This window comes from Arachis ipaensis, chromosome B01 (assembly GCF_000816755.2).
Source record: "Arachis ipaensis cultivar K30076 chromosome B01, Araip1.1, whole genome shotgun sequence".
NCBI lineage: Eukaryota > Viridiplantae > Streptophyta > Magnoliopsida > Fabales > Fabaceae > Arachis > Arachis ipaensis.
In genome coordinates, this window is record NC_029785.2 from 4,142,203 (window position 1) to 4,158,285 (window position 16,083).

Here is a 16,083-nt window from a genome sequence, read left to right on the forward strand (position 1 = left end):
TACATCATGATTTGTTTTCTAAGCACCCTTTGCTAGCGGAGAAGAATGGCAAGCAAAAGTAATAACCGCAAACACAGCAGCTCTAGGTAACAGACAGAATAAATACAACCAAGCAAGGCAAAGAGGAATAAGGGAGAAACAAGAGAATGGGGAACGGAGAAACTATAGCTTCGACAACATTTCCTTTCAACAATCAGAACGGCGAATAAGGGCACAGCCGAGCAGAATTGGCAAGCCAGTGGCGGCGGTAGCATTAATCTGAGTGATTAAGGCAGTAGAGACACCAACAATAACCAAAATAGTGGAACAGAATAAAAGCAGAACATATTTTAAGTAAGGAAGAAGCAGAGTTACCGGTGGATGTTCCGATTTCGACGGCGACGGAGCACAGTGGTGGCGGGACGTTCCTCCCGTGACGGCGGTTGGGCAGTGGCGAAGCTCCCACGAAGCCCCCTGTTCTCTCTCCTATACGCGTTTCCTCTCCCTCAGCTCAAACTGGCGGCGGATTCGACCCCATCGACGGCGGCGAGGGCTCGGGCCGAGGACAACGACGGCGAGGCTCGAGGCGACGGCGGTGACTTTGCACAGCACGGTGGCATGGCGGTGGTGCGACGTCAACAACAGAACACATATCCTCTCTCTTCTCGCGTTCTGTTCGACGGCGCTCTCTCTCCCTCTTCCCTTCGGCAGCGACGACGAGAAGCATGGCAGCTGGGCGAGGTGGTGGCGGCGCCAGTCACGGTCTCCCTCTCGCTTCAGATCTCTCTCTTCCCCGTTCCTCCTCCTCTACGGATCTGTTTCCCTCTTCCCTTTCTTTCTTTCCTTTCTTTTCTTTATTTCTTTCTTTGATTTTCCTAAAGCTGCTGAGTAGTGGGTTTTGGGGAAGGAAGGTTATTGGCAGCAGGTAGTATTAGGAAAGTTAGGGTTTTGTTTTTTTTAATTTAATCAAATTAGGATATATAATATTAATTTGAAATCTAATTTGATCTTTAAATTTATTTTAAAAAATTATTTGTGATATAAAAATACTAATTGATTTTCAATAAATTACCCTAATTGAAAATTCATGGTAATATAATTAATTTTTCTTTATCTTTAACTTAAAGTATTAAATGATACAAATTAAATTATCTAAAATCAAATCATATAAAATTCATATTATTTCATAACTACCAATTTTATAATTTAAATATAGAAAATAATTCAATAATTATAAAATTAGACAAAATTCTAATTTAAATAGCCAAACCTCATTATTTCTCGAATTTCTAAAACTTTAATCATGAATAGGAAAATAATCCATAAGTATAAAGTTTGGATAAAAACCTTAATTTATTTCAAATTCAATTAAATTGCCTTTAATTATTTTACTAAAAATAATTTCTAAAATCAAAACTATAAGTAAATATATAATTTGAAATTAATTCAAAATAGGACTTTTCAAAAGTCTTGGGTCTTACATCCTACCCACCTTATAAAAATTTTCGTCCTCGAAAATTAATACAAAATTAAAGAGATTTCATATCACCTTACTTTTGAACACATTTAAGGAAATAGCAAACAGATCTCAGTATATATGTATAAAATTTTCAAATACCAAGAATTTCATATGTCATAAAGATATAAGGGTATAAGTGTGGTTGCAAGTAGAAGATACAAGGCAGGCTGGTTATAAAATGACGGGTGTAACGTTCGCACCCATATAACGTACCCACTTCAGAACTTAAAATTCCACTCTATCCAGACGCCTTTCTGCCATTACTAGTTATACTATATCAAACAACTTGTCCGAGAGTTTTCGACATCTCCACTCCCTTCGTACGCTTACTACCGGTCTCAAATCCAACACGCGCAAAACTCTTTCGCGTGAAGACTAAAACTCCACAAATTTCTGTGATACTATGCATTTAAAAACTTCGCCTTTCCACGTTCACGAACAATATTCTAAAGAAACTAACGTTTTGTTTGCTACGTTTAAGGGTCATACGTGATTCTAAAGCAACCTTCGAGTTTATTCAGGAAGATACAAGACTTTGAAAAGAAGGACAAGCAACAAAATAACCTCCGCAAGAGTTTTGAAAGAACTGATGAAACTACAAGTAAACAAGGATATACAAATAATGAAGAGTGTTAGGAAAGAAATTATTTTGGTAACCTTAAGAATAACACCCGAATAAAAGAAGTTTGATAGGAATGATAAAAGAAAAGATAGTGCGGTAGCTTGAACAAAATTAAGTTGAGTCAAAGAAGTATAAGGTTTACAAAAGGAGAATGCCTAAAACCAAAAACAGAGCTTACAAGACTCAAAAGTAGGATTAAAATACTTTCGAATGCATTGCTCATGAAGAGTGTAAAACTTTTCAAAAACTATTTCATGTTCTTAAAGAAAAGGTGCGCAACAAACACCTTGTAAAAGAATAACAAAAGTATAAATATGGCATTATTTTAATACAATTTCATGTTGAAACAGATTATGTAGAATTTATAAAACAAAGTAAACACCGGTTGGATTAAGAGCAAAAATATTTTCTCAAATATTTTAGAAAGATAGTTAGGTACACAACTCAACCAAAGGTAATCATAAAAATTGGGAAAAAGTCAAATGCTTGTTAAAAAATTCTCGAAGTTCATATTCAAACAAACGTATATAAAAAGTTATACCACAGATAGAAGTCAAACTCTATTTAGAAAAGAGAAATCCGAGGTAAAAATTTTTGTAAACACACTTTATCTTACATGAAAACTTCTCAACTTCCATTCCTTTTAAATTCTCATCTGTTTCCACGTTCAACCATTATCTTTGACTTCCAACAAACTCAATCAAGGTTTTAAACTCATTCATTATTAAGCGGCGATCTAAACAATCGATCTTAGTTCGAAAACTTAGTAACCTGACACGTGCTCAAACACATCAGTGCAAAATCAAACGCCATAACTTGCGACATTTTCAAACTCACCAAATTCACCTCCTGCGTTAACAAGTTGTGTACTAGCAAACTAACCTATTGTTACCCATGTCTAGGAGTCACCGAAGAACTCGAGTTTACTTAGAGGGATATAACACCTAGGAAGAGCAAATCAAATGACAAGGACAATGTTCGCATGGGGTCGAAAGGATAAATAGAATCGTAAATTAACAGGAATGCGCAATAACAATGAAATGTTCCAGAAGGAGAGTCAATTTACATCTTTCCTAGGAGGTCTAAACCAAAGAACTTCAATAGGAATCATAAGAAAAGTTAACATATCCAGCCGAAACAAATTTAGGCCAAATAAAGGACATACAAAGTTCGCAAAAGAGAAGACAACATGATTCAAGACAATGTTTACAAGATGTTCAGAGGATGACATGAAACACACTTAATTAGGACATCCATTAACAATGGATAGAACTAAGAAAATCATTTCACATTTTTAAAAGAAGATATGAAACAAACGTTTTTCAAAGGAAATTTTAGAAACATAAGTGTTGCATTATGTCAAGACAAGTTTAAGTCAAAATAAGGTATAAAAATCTTGTTAATTTTAACTAGGGAAAATGCAAAATCTTGGAAGATACTCAAGTATACAATCAAGTAGAAATTTGCATAGAAGACTGTAGTATGGTTGGAAGAATTTAAGTTGTATTCAAATCACATAAAAGCTTTCAAAATCCACATAAGAAAGTGCATGCAAAAGTAAGGACAATCTTGTTGAGATTTTCAAAGAATAGTTGTGGGCATAATCGAATAGAGAAAAATAAAAGTGAAATTCCTTTAAAAGATCCTAAGTAAAAATTCAAAAAGAATGCTATAAGACACAAAGTATCACAACAGGACAAGATACAAATGAAATACAGAACGTTGAGCAGAAGGATTAAACCGCATAATTAGTTCACTATGACAACAACTCTCAGAGTTCAAAACCACTTAAAATTAAAGGGCTGTGCATGTACTTCTTGAGAGAGATATTTCAAAAGATTCAAGCAAACTTACAGGAATATATTAAAACAGAAAACAAATCAAATTAAAACTTCTTTAGAAAGGTCTGAAACAAAATTTCCGAGAGGATTAAATAAACGATGCAGGTTCGAGTCAATTCAAGGGTTTTCCTAGCTCATGTAAAAGAATTCAAAATCGATGACCACATTGTAAGTATCAAAAGAGAAAACTAAGAACCGATCAACTAGATTATGCGTAAGAAAATTCAAATTGCTTTTCAAGATGTAGTCAAGCAAGTGATACCAAAATGAAGAAAAGAGAAATAAATGATACGTCGGATAACATAGCACGATTCACAGCACATCCGTTAACACCATCCAGTTAGAAAGAAATACAAGGCTCACAAGTGATGGTAGCTAAAATCAATCACTAATGTTTCCAAAGATCTGTGAATCATTTGTGGCACCAGAATAAATCCAAGATCCAGTCAATGAGTACAGAATTTATAAAGATGGCTATTAACAGTGATAAGGGCAAATAACTCAAAAGTTTCAAGCAACAACCGAATACAAACCAAGCAAAGGCAATGTATGAATGGTAAGATAAAGTTTGCAGTTAAATCAATCACATTTCATGAAGGAAATAATGAATAAGGAATTCCAATGCAATTGATAGAGAAGGAGATAACACTAGGCACGATTAAAGGATTATACACCGAAACGGAATTAACTTCAAAATTAATTTCTAACACTCCCAAAGCCCATGAATCGCATCACCTATCAATTCTACTTTATCTATGATAACCCATTAACTTCTTCATAGACATAACCATTAACATTAAGTTGGATAGACTTAACATCAGCAGTTATGCAATGATAAGCTAACAGCATTAATCAATAGACAGTCATGTTCATAAAACTTTAATTCTTGTTAACTGAACAAGACCTAGAACATGACAGACACTCAGGGTATGCAATGAAGCATAATCAGTCCATTCCCAAGGCTCTAACCAGGATGAATTGCTCTGATACCAAAATGTAACACCCCACTACCAGAATGTCACGCTTCCGGCTGCGCCACTCTGATAGCAAGAAGTATTACGACTACTTTATATACTAAATATTAAAATAGGATCCTGTGACTCGATACCGTATCGCTGATTTCTTTGAAAATCGGAAATAAATACTTTATCTTAACAAAACTACAAGCAGGCATAGATTCATATACAATACTCCTTACATAATATCTCATAATATAATATACATATAAAACATACAACTCCTATCCCTCTTAAAAACTTGTAATAACAAAGACGAGGGAAGAAAATAATCTAATTAATACAACATATAAACCAAATGCAGTATAACTCTTCATAATGCTTCATCCGGTTCCTGAAAAGGTAAAGCTGTAGGGGGTGAGAACCTAACCACATGGTCTCACCACATAGTTTCAAAGTTGTCATAAGAAGATATTTAATAAGAAAATTATTTTCAGGCTCAGTGATTATCATTGCCTTATGAATCTTTTAAGAACCAATAGGTAATCGTTCAAAACCTTTTCAAAGAAACAATGTTTAATCTTTCAGAAATCCGAAACCTTTCCTTTCTTATAGGAAAAATCTCAATCAGAAGCCAACCACGCAATCAAACAACACAATCATTAATCCAGCACCAAAGTTCATTCTCAAATGTAGCACGCCAGGACAAACACAAGCAAGACAAACAAGGAAAGCATAGGTTTAGGTAGCAGTTACAGCAAATAGTTCAATTAGCAAGTAAGAACAGTTTAGCAATTAGGCAAACCAAAACAAGTTCAAACCTAAACAAAGCATACAAATGTATATGATGCATGCCTGTCCTATGGCTGATGAGGCTCATCTGTCGGTTATCCAGCCAACTCGACAAGTCTGAATTGAACTTAGACTGTCCCCCGACGTGCAACTCCAAGAGTCTATGCATAGCTTTTTCTCAAATAATCAATATTGCTCAATGGGGGTAACATTCCCAGGAAATTATATAGTGCCCGATCACACTTACGTCGTAGGGTCAACAGCGTATTGAGTTTTCAACCTGGTACACGTGGTGGCAAGCCATGGTACTTTATCCAGGGAACCTCATATCTCAGATAATTCAAATTCATAAGTCATATAAATAATATAAAGATCATATCTCATCATTCTCAATCAATATCTCAACATTCTCAACCTTTCGAACATCATAATCATTCATCAATCCAAATCTCATTTCCAAATTCATTCAAAAACCATATTTCAAAGAGAATCCTCTTCATCCTTCTTTCCATTCCGTCCATTAACAATCCCAATTCAGAACATAATTCTTTATTTGATAAATAAATCAATCTTAAAACATATAATATTTAAAAACTAATCTATTTAATTAATTAATTCAGATAAAACTTCCAATTTTATAAAATTTCGGCAGCATCTCCTCTAAAACTCGGACACTGCCACCCTTTTTCGGGTCCCATCCAAACATTTTTCAAACGTTTTCTCAACCATTTCCAAATCTCAAACATTTCCCATAGTTGAACCAGTTCCAATATCAAATTATTTTCAAATCAAACCAATTCCAACAATGAAACTCTTTTTAAAATCAAATTAGCTCAAATATTAAATCATTTATAAAATCAGACCAACTCAAAATCAAACCGCTCCCAGAATCAATTTATTTTCATATCTCAAATTATTTCCAAAATCAATTCATTTATATTACCAAGTAAACTCCAAAACCAAGAAAATCCACCTTTCATAATAATAAAGTAAATAACATTTCAAACCGGTTTTTATCAACAACCATGCATACACAACTCACGCAAGCAAGCACCCAATAATCCAGTCCAACAAACCATCACATCCACAAGACAAATATAATCACAGAAGTATATCTTTTTGCATCAATATCTATTTATCACAACTCTGTAATATAAAATAGATTTTAAGAAAAACCCCTACCTCAAAGAATCAAACCCGCAGCAATTTTAACGCGATAAACCCGCTTTTCACCTTATTCTGCAGTAGCTACATCATGATTTGTATTCCAGGCACCCTCTGCTAGCTGAGAAGAACGGCAAGCAAAAGTAATAACTGCAAACACAGCAGCTCTAGGTAACAGACAGAATAAACACAACCAAGCAAGGCAAAGAGGAACATTACGCACTAATAAAACAGAGTCGGAATGGAGTATTATGGAGAGATAAAGCACAACAGAATTTGTCTTACCAGAAAAGAAACAAGAGAATGGGGAACTGAGAAGCTATAGCTTCGACAACATTTCCTTTCAACAATCAGAATGGTGAATAAGGGCACAGCCGAGCAGAATTGGTAAACCAGTGGCGGCGGTAGCATTAATCTGAGTGATTAAGGCAGCAAAGACACCAACAATAACCAAAACAGTGGAACAGAATAAAAGCAGAACATATTTTAAGTAAGGAAGAAGCAGAGTTACCGGTGGATGTTCCGATTTCAACAGCGACGAAGCACAGTGGTGGCAAAATGTTCCTCTCGCGACGGCGGTTGGGCAGTGGCGAAGCTCCCACGATGCCCCCTGTTCTCTCTCCTATACGCGTTTCCTCTCCCTCATCTCAAACTGGTGGCGGATTCAACCCCATCAACGGCGGCAAGGGCTCGGGCCGAGGACAACGACGGCGAGGCTCGAGGCGACGGCGGTGACTTCGCACAGCACAGTGGCGTGGCGGTGGTGCGACGTCAACAACAGAACATATATCCTCTCCCTTCTCGCGTTCTTTTCAATGGCGCTCTCTCTCCCTCTTCCCTTCGATGGCGACGACGAGAAGTATGGTAGCTGGGGGAGGCGGCGGCGGCGCCAGTCCCGGTCTCCCTCTCCCTTCAGATCTCTCTCTTCCCCGTTCCTCTTCCTCTACGGATCTGTTTCCCTCTTCCCTTTCTTTCTTTCCTTTCTTTTCTTTATTTCTTTCTTTGATTTTCCTGAAGCTGCTGAGTAGTGGGTTTTGGGGAAGGAAGGTTACTGGCGGCGGGTAGTATTAGGAAAGTTAGGGTTTTGTTTTTTTTAATTTAATCAAATTAGAACATAGAATATTAATTTGAAATCTAATTTGATCTTTAAATTTATTTTAAAAATATTATTTGTGATATAAAAATACTAATTGATTTTCAATAAATTACCCTAATTGAAAATTCATGGTAATATAATTAATTTTTCTTTATCTTTAACTTAAAGCATCAAATGATATAAATTAAATTATCTAAAATCAAATCAAATAAAATTCATATTATTTCATAACTACCAATTTTATAATTTAAATATAGAAAATAATTCAATAATTATAAAATTAGACAAAATTCTAATTTAAATAGCCAAACCTCATTATTTCTCGAATTTCTAAAACTTTAATCATGAATAGGAAAATAATCTATAAGTATAAAGTTTGGATAAAAACCTTAATTTATTTCAAATCCAATTAAATTGCCTTTAATTATTTTTACTAAAAATAATTTTTGAAATCAAAACTATAAGTAAATATATAATTTGAGATTAATTCAAAATAGGACTTTTCAAAAGTCTTGGGTCTTACAAAGAATCACAAATAAGCATATTAAATTCACTTAGGCATTCCCATTTAATGCACAAGCAAGCAATTCAAACAATATGCATATGATGTATGCATGTGCTAAGGCTGATGAGTCTCATCTGTCGGTTATAAAGCCAACCCAACAAGTCCGGCTGCTATACCCTGGACTTTCCCCCGATGCGCATCTCCAAGAGTCTATGCATAGCTTTTTCTCATATATAAAATTGCTCAATGGGGGTATCCTTCCCGGGAATTTATAAGTGTCCGATCACCCTTACGTCGTAGGGTCAACAGAGTATCAAGTCTCAACCTGGAATACGTGGTGGCAAGCCACGGTTTAATCAGGGAAACTCATATCTCAGATAAAATTTAGTGTATAAGCCGCATAAACATTCATAATCATTCATAATCATTCCACAACCATTCGTCATAGCCATGGCATCACACATACTTCATGTATTCACATTTTTCATATATAAATCATCACTTTCTAACCTTTCTTCACCCCCAAGTTACCTCCTTTTTCCCTAGCTTCATCTCATTACTAGGCCTGCTACTAAGATCTGGGGTTAAAAGAGTGAAAATAGAGGTTTAGAGGTTCAAAATTGGGTTTTAAAACACAAAAGTTCATTTGCTAAAAAACAGGGCTCCGCGTACGTGAGCCATATCATGCGTACGCGGGAATGAAATTTTCTCATCATGCCTACGCATTCTCTCGTCCGCGTACGCAGGTACACTGGACAGAATCGAACGTCCGCGTATGAAGCCACATCTCCGCAAGCACGAGGGTTCCTTTTTGCCCATGCCACGTACGCAGTGCATTCCCGCGCACGCATGCATGCCAACAGAAATGCACAGCCGCGTATAGAGGGGTACGCATATGTATGCATTTCAGGTTGGTCAAAAATGGTTAAGTTTGCAGAATTTCAGTTGTGCATACCAAACTTTCGACGTGCATAACTTTCTCGTTTTAAAATATTTTTCAACCGTTCTTCAAACGGTGTAAACCTCACAGACCAAATTTTTATATGAACTAAGTTTGAAATAATTTGGGGGGTCTGAAAGCCAAGTTATGACTCGCCGAAGTTTGGCAAAAAATTAGATTTTCATAAAAGTTCATAAACCTTTATTTTCACCAAACTCAAACTCAATGTCAATCCTCCAAACATACAAATAGCACCATTACCTACCATTTCAGCATCACAATCCCACACTCTCTCACAATCAATCATAACATCAAAATCATTAACCTTCACATATCTACAACCAAAATTTTCATTTACCATCATCAAAGTCATTATTCATTAATCCTCTTACCACATCAACTATATTCATACCATAAAATCGTTGAATCTATCATGCATTATCAATTCAACATACCATGTCAACTAAACTACCAAACAATCTCCAAAAATTCATAATCCAACCTATCCTAAGTCATCTAGCCTAAGTTTTCACAATTACCATAAAATAATTGAATCTATCATGCATTATCAATTCAACATACCATGTCAACTAAACTACCAAACAATCTCTAAAAATTTATAATCCAACCTATCCTAAGTCATCTAGCCTAAGTTTTCACAAAGCACTATATATTAAATACGAGAAACCAAAACCATATCTTGGCCGATTTTCTCGTATAACCCAAAGGCACCACCAAAAGGTTCAAAACTCATCCCCAAATATCCAAGCAATGACACCCAAAGCTCTACCAACTCTCCAATATTCACATTCAAGCTCCAATTTACATATATACACACCTAATTCACATTACCACATACATATACCTAAAACTTAATACCCAGCACAAAAAATCAATCAATTAACTAGGGTTCTAGGATTCTCACCTTACCCAAGCACCAACGAAGCAAGATTAGGTATTTTTCTCAAGCTAATCGGATCCTATAACATAGAATAAAAAACTCAACACCCACTCTATTCAATTTTGAAAATTTGGGGAAAGTGAGGCTGAGAATGAGAATGAAGGTTGCTTACAAAATTATATACTGGGCTTTGAAGAGCTCATCACTGTGGACGCATGGCCACAAACGGTGCGGCGATCGGAGCTCGGAGTGAAAAGTTATGACAATTTGATTATGTGAATGAGGGTTTGGAATTGTTACATGTTCTTCCCCCTTTCCAAAATGTTTCCAACGTGAATGAGGATGAAGGGGAAAGGGAAGGCTGTGTTTGATTAAGTGTGGCTGGGTTGGATTGGGCCTTGGGCCCAATACGGGTCTGGTTTGGCTCGTTCGGTCTAATCTTGGGCCAAATTCTTTGAAATTAGTGTCAAAATTCTTATTTTAATTAGATCTATCTTATTAAACCATAAAATTCCCATTTCTAATTTCTTTTATTAAAAATTAATTTTTTGATTAATTATTCGCTAATTTTACGGGGTTTACATCCTATCCACCTAATAAAGAATTTTGTCCTCAAAAGTCAGATTTAGTTACGTGAAAAGAGGTACGGATAGTCCTTCCGCATATCCGATTCGAGTTTCCAAGTATGTTTTTTTATACTAGTCCGACTCCAAGCTACTTTCACTAATGATACTTCCTTTCTGCGCAATCGTTTGATGCTGGTGTCATCAATCCATACCGGAATTACTGGAAACGTCAGATCTTCTCTTACTTGAACCGATTTTGGTTCCAGAACATGACTCGCATTGGGAGTATACTTCCGAAGCTGCGACACGTAAAATACATCGTGCAGGTTCAAAAGATGTGGCGGCAAGGCAATCCTATAGGCTACTGGCCCAATCCTCTTCAGAATTTCAAATGGACCGATGTAACGGGGATTCAGTTTCTGCGTCTTGATTGCTCTACCCACTCCTTCAAATTTTTAAGGCTTCCGCCTTTGATAAGCATAGCTCTTTTGATGACTCTAAGCGACAAGCATTCAGGTTCAGATTTTCTTTATCTGCTCAGTGGTTTCAGCTATGATTTCGGGCCCTAACAAGCTTTTCTCTCCAGCCTCATACCAGCATAGCAGAGATTGACACTTCCTCCCATACAGAGCCTCATACAGAGCCATTCTGATGCTCGCATGGTAGCTATTGTTATATGCAAACTCCACTAGCGGCATATATCGATTCCAGCTCACCGGCTGGTCCAAAACACAAGCCCTCAGCATATCCTCTAGGGTTTGAATCGTTCTCTCCGATTGACCATCTATTTGAGGCTGATACGCAGTACTTAAACTCCACTGAGTCCCGAATGCCCGCTAGAAGGCTCCTCAGAACCTTGATATGAATCGAGGATCCCTATCGAATATAATGGTGGAAGGCACACCATGCAACCTTACAATCTCCTTAATATACAAACGTGCCAACTCATCCAATGTACAACTCATTCAAATGGGAAGAAAGTGAGCCGACTTTGTCAGTCGATCAACAATCACCCAAACGGCGTCATAACCAGCTCGAGTTCTAGGTAAGCCCGACACGAAGTCCATCGCAATACTCTCCCATTTCCATTGTGAAATTTCTAAGGGCTGAGGGGTTCCTGATGGTTTCTGATGTTCAATCTTGACTTTCTAACAAGTCAGACACTTAGATACATACAATGCTACGTCGTTCTTCATTTCTGGCCACCAGAACATTACTTTTAGATCTTGGTTAGATACATACAATGCTACCTCATTCTTCATTCCTGGCCACCAGAACATTACTTTCAGATCTTGGTACATCTTAGTGCTCCCTGGATAAATAGAGAATCCGCTTTTGTGCACCTCTTTCAAGATATCGTGCCGTAAGGTTCCAACATCCGGTATACAAATCCTACACTTAAATCTCCATATCTCGTCATCGTCCCATGACACTCTCCATCGCTTCCCTTGCTTAATTTCCGGCCACACCTTCTGCAATTTTTTTCGTCTCGTTGAGCTTTTTTTATCTTGAATTTGAACTCACTTGAAATTTGCAATTGGCTTAGACATAGAGTACCAGACTCCTCTCCAACCCCCAATTTCATACTCTCAAATGCCTTTAACAATTCCTCCTCCTGTATCATCATCCAAGCAGTATATAGGGATTTTCGTCTCAAAGCATCCACCACAAAATTTGCTTTCCCAAGGTGATAATTCAACTCGAAGTCATAGTCCTTTAGAAGCTCCATCCACCTCCTTTGACGCATATTCAGTTCTTTCTGCTCAAAGAGGTACTTCAAGCTCTTGTGATCCGAGAAAATTTGAAACTTGATGCAATAGAGGTAATACCTCCAAACACTTAGAGCAAACACAACGGCAGCAAGCTCTAAGTCACGAGTCGGATAATTTATCTTGTGCGGCCTTAACTACCGTGAGGCGTATGCCACGACATTACGGTGCTGCATCAGCACACACCCCAGACCCTTCAGTGATGCATCATAGTATACCTCAAATGGTTCACTCAGCTCAGGCAGCACTAACACAGGTGCAGTGGTCAACCTTTGCTTCAACGCTTGAAAAGTTTCCTTGCACTCAGGAGTCCAGACAAATGGCGCGTCCTTTCTGGTCAGCTTAGTTAAAGGCAAAGCGAGTTGTGAAAACCCTTTGATGAACCTTCGGTAATAACCCACTAAACCAAGAAAACTTCTAATCTCCGTCACAGAAGTTGGTTGCCCCCAGTCCATTACTGCTTCAACCTTAGCAGGATCTACAGCAATCCTTTGTTGACTTACCACATGACCAAGAAACTTCACCTCACTCTTCCAAAACTCACATTTAGATAACTTGGTGTACAACTTTCTCTCCTTCAAGATTTATAACACAGTCCGCAAGTGATCCGCATGTTCTTCTCCAGTTTTGGAGTAAATGAGAATGTCATCAGTGAAGACGACTACAAACTTATCCAGAAACGGATGGAAGATTCGGTTAATGTAGTCCATAAACATTGCCGGGGCATTGGTTAACCCGAAAGACATTACCGTGTATTCATAGTGATCGTATCGCATTCTGAAAGCAGTTTTTGGAATGTCCTCATCTCTAACCCTCATCTCTAACACCCTGACATTCATATCCAGAACAGTTTACTATCATGGAGTTCAAATAGTAGCTATTCACCACAACTGGCCCTTTTGATCCTTCCGGCATAAAGTACACTTACTCAAAACAGTCAAGCAAGACATGATTTCTAGACAACCAATCCAGTCCCAAAATGAGATCCAGACCAGTCATCAATAAACAAATAAGATCATGAATGAAATCATGTTGTTTAAATCGGAATGGGACTTGTGGACATCATAATGTCACAACGGCTTTAGAAGTGGCATTATGCACCTTTAAATCATAACCCAATACTACCATTTTTAATCCTAACTCATTAGCCTTTTCAAATGCTATGAATGAATGTGTCACTCCAGAATCAAATAAAGCACTTAAAAGTTTACCAGCTACTTCACAGTTACCTCTGATCAAGGTCTTGGATCTCTCGGCACCTACTACAGAAGTGGTGAACACTTTCCCTGGCTGCTGTACTCTACCAGTCTCATACTTCTTATTCTCTGGACAATTCCAGGCCAAGTGCCCGGGTTGTCCACAAAAGAAACACACTCCCAATCCTACACTTCTGAAGTTGCTTTGACCCTGATTATGCTGTGGAATAAAACCTCCATGGTTAAAGTTTCTACCCCTCGGTGTGAAGTTCCTTCCTTGAGCCCTCTGAAAAGGCATCTTTAGACTTCCCTTCTCTAATGCTGCCTTCCTCACACACTCCTCCACCACTCAGCTTTTGTTTACAAGCTCGGAAAAGACTCTGATCTCCATCGATGCAACGGAGCTCAGAATATCACTCCGAAGTACTCCCTCATATTTGATACCCTTCTATTCAGTAAAATCCTCAGGAGCACCTTGACAGATTCGGGAAAATTGGTACAATTCTTTGAACTTGTTAGTGTACTCAATAATAGTCATCTGGCCTTATTTTAATTGCAGTAACTCAAGCTCCTTGGCGTTCCTAACTGAACTGGGAAAGTATTTTCTATAGAACTTCATTTAGAACATTTCCCACAGTACCACAGCACCATCTGGTTGCAGGATACTTCATGTATATCTCACCAGGAGTTACAAACAAAACCTGGAGCAAGTGGAATCAATGCCACTACATCTACCCAGGTAGGTATATCTCACCACATCCCAGAGCAAGTGGATCAATGCCACTGCATCTACCCAGGTAGGTATATCTCACCACATCCCGGAGCAAGTGGATCAATGGCACTGCATCTACCCGGGCAGGTGTTTAAAAGCTCGACCTGGAGCGAGTGGAATCACTACTACTGCCGCTACTACCCAGGCATCTCAAACATACATTCATCGAAAACTCCATAATTAAACTCATTTATCGAAATCCTCCTTCCCCATCTCATACCCGGAGCAAGTAGACAACGCCACTGCCTACTGCCCGGGGTCACACATCACATTCAACATTTTCCATCATTATTCATTTACCACATTCATTAATCATATATGCATCTCTGGCATACTCGCCACATGTTCAAGCTTCCTCAATCAATCATAATCATTTAATAATTAATCATATACATGTACATACTCAGCCATATTTCAATGCTTGTCATAGCCATCCGGCTCATAACATACACAGGACTCTCACCATCATCCTCAGCAACTCATACAATCATCATTACTCATCATTCATCATTGATTCTTACTTTACTTCATCTACAAGTTACCACATGTCCTAGCTTATTTTCATTACTAGGCATACTATAAAGATTTAGGACTTAAAGGATGAAAATGGAGGCTTAGAAGTCTGAAATTCGGCTTTAAAAGCTCAAAAATCAATTTCTTTGCTGAAAACAAGGTCACACGTACGCGTCGCCCACGCGCACGCATAGGAAGCGGAGAAAAACATGTGACGTGTAAGCGTCGCCCGTGCCCACGTGTGGGAAGGTGGAAAAGTAGAGTGACACGTGTGCGTCAGCCACGCGTACGCGTGGGTGCGTTTTGCGCTCCTCGCACAAAAACCAGCACAGTACCAGCACAACTCTCTGGGTTTTCTACTGGGCACCTGCATCAATACAGCGATGCGTACGCGTCGGCCAGGCGTACGTGTGAGAGAGTAAGAATCGTGAGTGACGCATGCGCGTCGGCCATGCGTGCGCGTCAGAGTACGTTTTCTTAAAAATTTTACTAAGTCTGAAAAGCTGCAGAATTTAATTTTTAACCTCAAACTTCCACCACACATAACTTCTTCTACAAAATTCCTTTTTCAACCATTTCTGAACCGTTGGAAAGATCGTTAAATAAACTTTCATAAAAATTCAGTTTTGAAGAATTCCTAACTCCGAGGACCGAGTTACGGACCGACGAAGTTGGTCAAAAATTATTTTTTACCCAAAAACAGAAATTACCAATTTTTCCAATGTTCACAAGCCAAATTCATTTCCACTCATCCAAATGACCAGAACCCAACCACATTCACATAATTACACTCAACCAAACCAAACTTACCTCATCTACACAATTCAATTCAATTTCGTCACCTTCCACTCCTAAATTCCTAATTTCTTATTATTCCACATTTCTCACATTTATTCACACACTCAATATTCAATATCCATTCAATCTCATATGACATTACACAATACACATA

The 16,083-nt window shown here is 37.9% G+C and overlaps 3 protein-coding genes across 4 annotated transcripts; 1 reads left to right on the top strand and 2 right to left on the bottom strand.

The window, feature by feature from the left end:
* LOC110268967 lies at positions 358–7,846 on the top strand. 2 transcript variants are annotated; one of them, XM_021116162.1, is made up of 2 exons: positions 358–574; positions 7,587–7,846. In XM_021116162.1, the coding sequence occupies exons 1-2, from the start codon at positions 361–363 to the stop codon at positions 7,739–7,741; spliced, it is 369 nt and encodes a 122-aa protein (XP_020971821.1). In that variant the 5' UTR covers positions 358–360; the 3' UTR covers positions 7,742–7,846. The 2 variants fall into 2 exon arrangements, with proteins under 2 accessions (XP_020971821.1, XP_020971815.1); XM_021116156.1 differs by having other exon boundaries at positions 358–566; positions 7,579–7,846.
* LOC107644611 (uncharacterized mitochondrial protein AtMg00860-like) lies at positions 12,788–13,649 on the bottom strand. Its single transcript, XM_016348502.1, has 3 exons — positions 13,579–13,649; positions 13,400–13,478; positions 12,788–13,225 (listed from the first exon to the last, which is right to left on the bottom strand). Exons 1-3 carry the CDS (start codon positions 13,647–13,649, stop codon positions 12,788–12,790), a joined length of 588 nt encoding a protein of 195 aa, XP_016203988.1.
* On the bottom strand, positions 13,713–14,144 carry LOC107644619. The gene has a single exon (XM_016348515.1). It carries the CDS (start codon positions 14,142–14,144, stop codon positions 13,713–13,715), a length of 432 nt encoding a protein of 143 aa, XP_016204001.1.